The following is a 2,230-nucleotide window of genomic DNA, read 5'->3' as shown; positions in this document are numbered from 1 at the left end:
GCCGTCCCTGTCCCCTCCCGCCGGGGCTTCTCCCCGCTGGCGGCGCCCGCTGGTGGTACTTCGGCCACCGTTCTCCCGCCCGCTTACGGGACCGGCCAGAGCATCTTTTGGAGGTGCGCGGAGAGAGACCCAGCCCTGCTCTTCCCCAAACTTCCTTCCCTCCGAATCGGCCCAGCCCCGACTTTGCCCGCGGGACAGGATGACCTCGGTGCTGGGCTTGCTGTAACCCACCAACCATCCTCCCTCGCAAACCCAGCTTTCTCGCCCAAACTGTTTTCTCGCCTCGTTGCTGCACTAACCTAACTGAGCGCCTAAAACTAGAAGCGGAGAGGCAATTAGTTTGCTGGCCAACAGCCTATAATGAAGGGCGAAAAAAAAAACCCCACCCCAAAAAAACCACCAAACCAAAAAACACCCTCTGCTCCATCGTATCTGCAAGTGGAGCCATAGGGCTCCTCCAGCCCGGGAGCGAGAGCTCCCCCTCCGCGTCCCCCGCACACGCCCGGGCTCATTTGCCTGCGAGGCCGGTGCGGCGGGCGGCTCCCCGCGCTGCTCCCGCCGCCACGGTCAAGTTGAAAAGTCCTCCCTAACGGGCTAAAGGAGCCCGCTGCCTGCGGGGGGTCTTACCTGTGGAGTCCATATCGGGTTCCTCCAGCAACCCGCAATGCATGCTCTTCCCATGGACGGACGGGAGCCCCAAGGTCCCGGGCTGTGCAGAGCCCCTGTCTCAGAGATACGCAGGGGAGAGGGAGCAGGGTGGCGGCGAGGGGGTGGGGAGAGAGGACAGAGGCAGATAGTTGGGGAGGGGGGGTGTAGAGCGGGAGAGAGGGACACTCCGTAATCCAGCGGGGCAAAGCCAGACCCGTCAAAATGTTTGCGGATGTTTCATGGGAAAAAGCATCATTTTATAGAAGCCCTGATGGGAGAAATGTCATTGATAGGCCAGCCAGCCTGATGAATGGCTGCTACTCAGATGGGGATGTGGCAAGGCTCAATGTGAAGCCCATTGTGATGCTGTTTTGAATAAGAAAAGCTTTCCTCCAAAAAGGGGGGGCCTTAGATCTACGCAATCCCAACACTTCGACTTCCCTCTTCTATTAGAGCATTAGAAACGTTTTTCTTATTTAAAGTTCCAGCGGTCTTTCCACTCCTCCTTTCCTTCCCCCAACCCCCACCCAAGGTCCTTGGCTCATTACAGACCGAGATCAAAATTGGCTCAGATCTTCAAACGGGCAGTAGGTTTGGGGTTGTGCTCTTTGGGGCTGCCGGGTGTGCGTGCAGCGCGGCCGAGCTCCCCTCCTCCTCCTCCTCCTCCTCTTACTCCTCCTCCCGGTGGGCTCTGGGTTAGGATCCTTCGCGGGCACATGGCATTGGAAGCTGCACAGCTTCCCAAATATCTTCTAAGCTTAGTTTACTGGAGAAAAGAAAAAAAAAAAGAAAAGAAAAGAAAAAAAAAAGGCGATGTGTGTGGGAAAGAGGGGGTGTGAGGATAGAGAGAAGTTGCCAGTATCTCTGCAAGCGATGCTGGCACTGCAGACCTGCAGCAGGGACTCTCGTGCGTTTTCCCGGGCCTCAGGGAGAGAGAGCAAGGCGGGGTGGGGGCCGCTCGCCACCGGCTTGTCTGGCAGCGAAGAGCGGAGAGCTTTCCATGGGACCGGGAGGAAAGCAGGGGGTGGGAGATCCCCGAACTGAAGAACTAAACGGGTGCATTTTCGAACTGATGTTGCCTCCCAGCTTTAGTCCGAGGATGCGAGGATCCCTTTTCGGGTTAGTGGACTGCGGGGGGAGAGTGGGGCAGGACAGAGGCTGGAAAAAGTTGCTTATTCTGCGTGCGGTTGTATGTGCTGGAAGTGGAAGTAAAAGTGCAAAGCTAGGGCTCTGATAAAAGTGGCTGGTTTAGGGAAGGAAAAGCTGTGATTAGAATATGAATAGAGCTCCAGGAGAGGAAGAGAAAGGGGGATTATAGCTGAATTACTTTGACCATGGACAGAGCCAACGTTTTCCACTCTTCTCCCCCTCTCCCCTCCCTATACCCAGACTACCCCCCCTCCTTCCTTCTCCCCGTCGGGAAAAAAACCCCAACAAAACCAACAACTCCACACAGCAAAACAAGCGGCGAGGTTGTTAAAGAGGAAGCTCCGCGGTGCCTTCGCATCCCCAGGCGGGCCGGCGGCGGGGGAGTCGGCGGAGCACCTCCGCCCCTGCGGGCCGGGCCGGGAGGGCACCAGGG

At 57.4% G+C, this 2,230-nt stretch overlaps 1 protein-coding gene across 1 annotated transcript in view; it reads right to left on the bottom strand.

Moving 5' to 3' along the window:
* RFX4 (regulatory factor X4) overlaps positions 1 to 1,501 on the bottom strand; it is an 88,021-nt gene extending 86,520 nt beyond the window's left edge. Inside the window, exon 1 of the mRNA XM_014307339.2 lies at positions 628 to 1,501. Coding sequence (XP_014162814.2) covers positions 628 to 670 — 43 coding nt within the window. The 5' untranslated portion in view covers positions 671 to 1,501. The remainder of the gene's footprint in view (positions 1 to 627) is intronic.
* Positions 1,502 to 2,230: the final 729 nt, after the last annotated feature.

This window comes from Geospiza fortis, unplaced genomic scaffold, assembly GCF_000277835.1.
Source record: "Geospiza fortis unplaced genomic scaffold, GeoFor_1.0 scaffold173, whole genome shotgun sequence".
Taxonomy (NCBI): domain Eukaryota; kingdom Metazoa; phylum Chordata; class Aves; order Passeriformes; family Thraupidae; genus Geospiza; species Geospiza fortis.
This window is presented reverse-complemented; position numbering and strand designations above follow the sequence as displayed.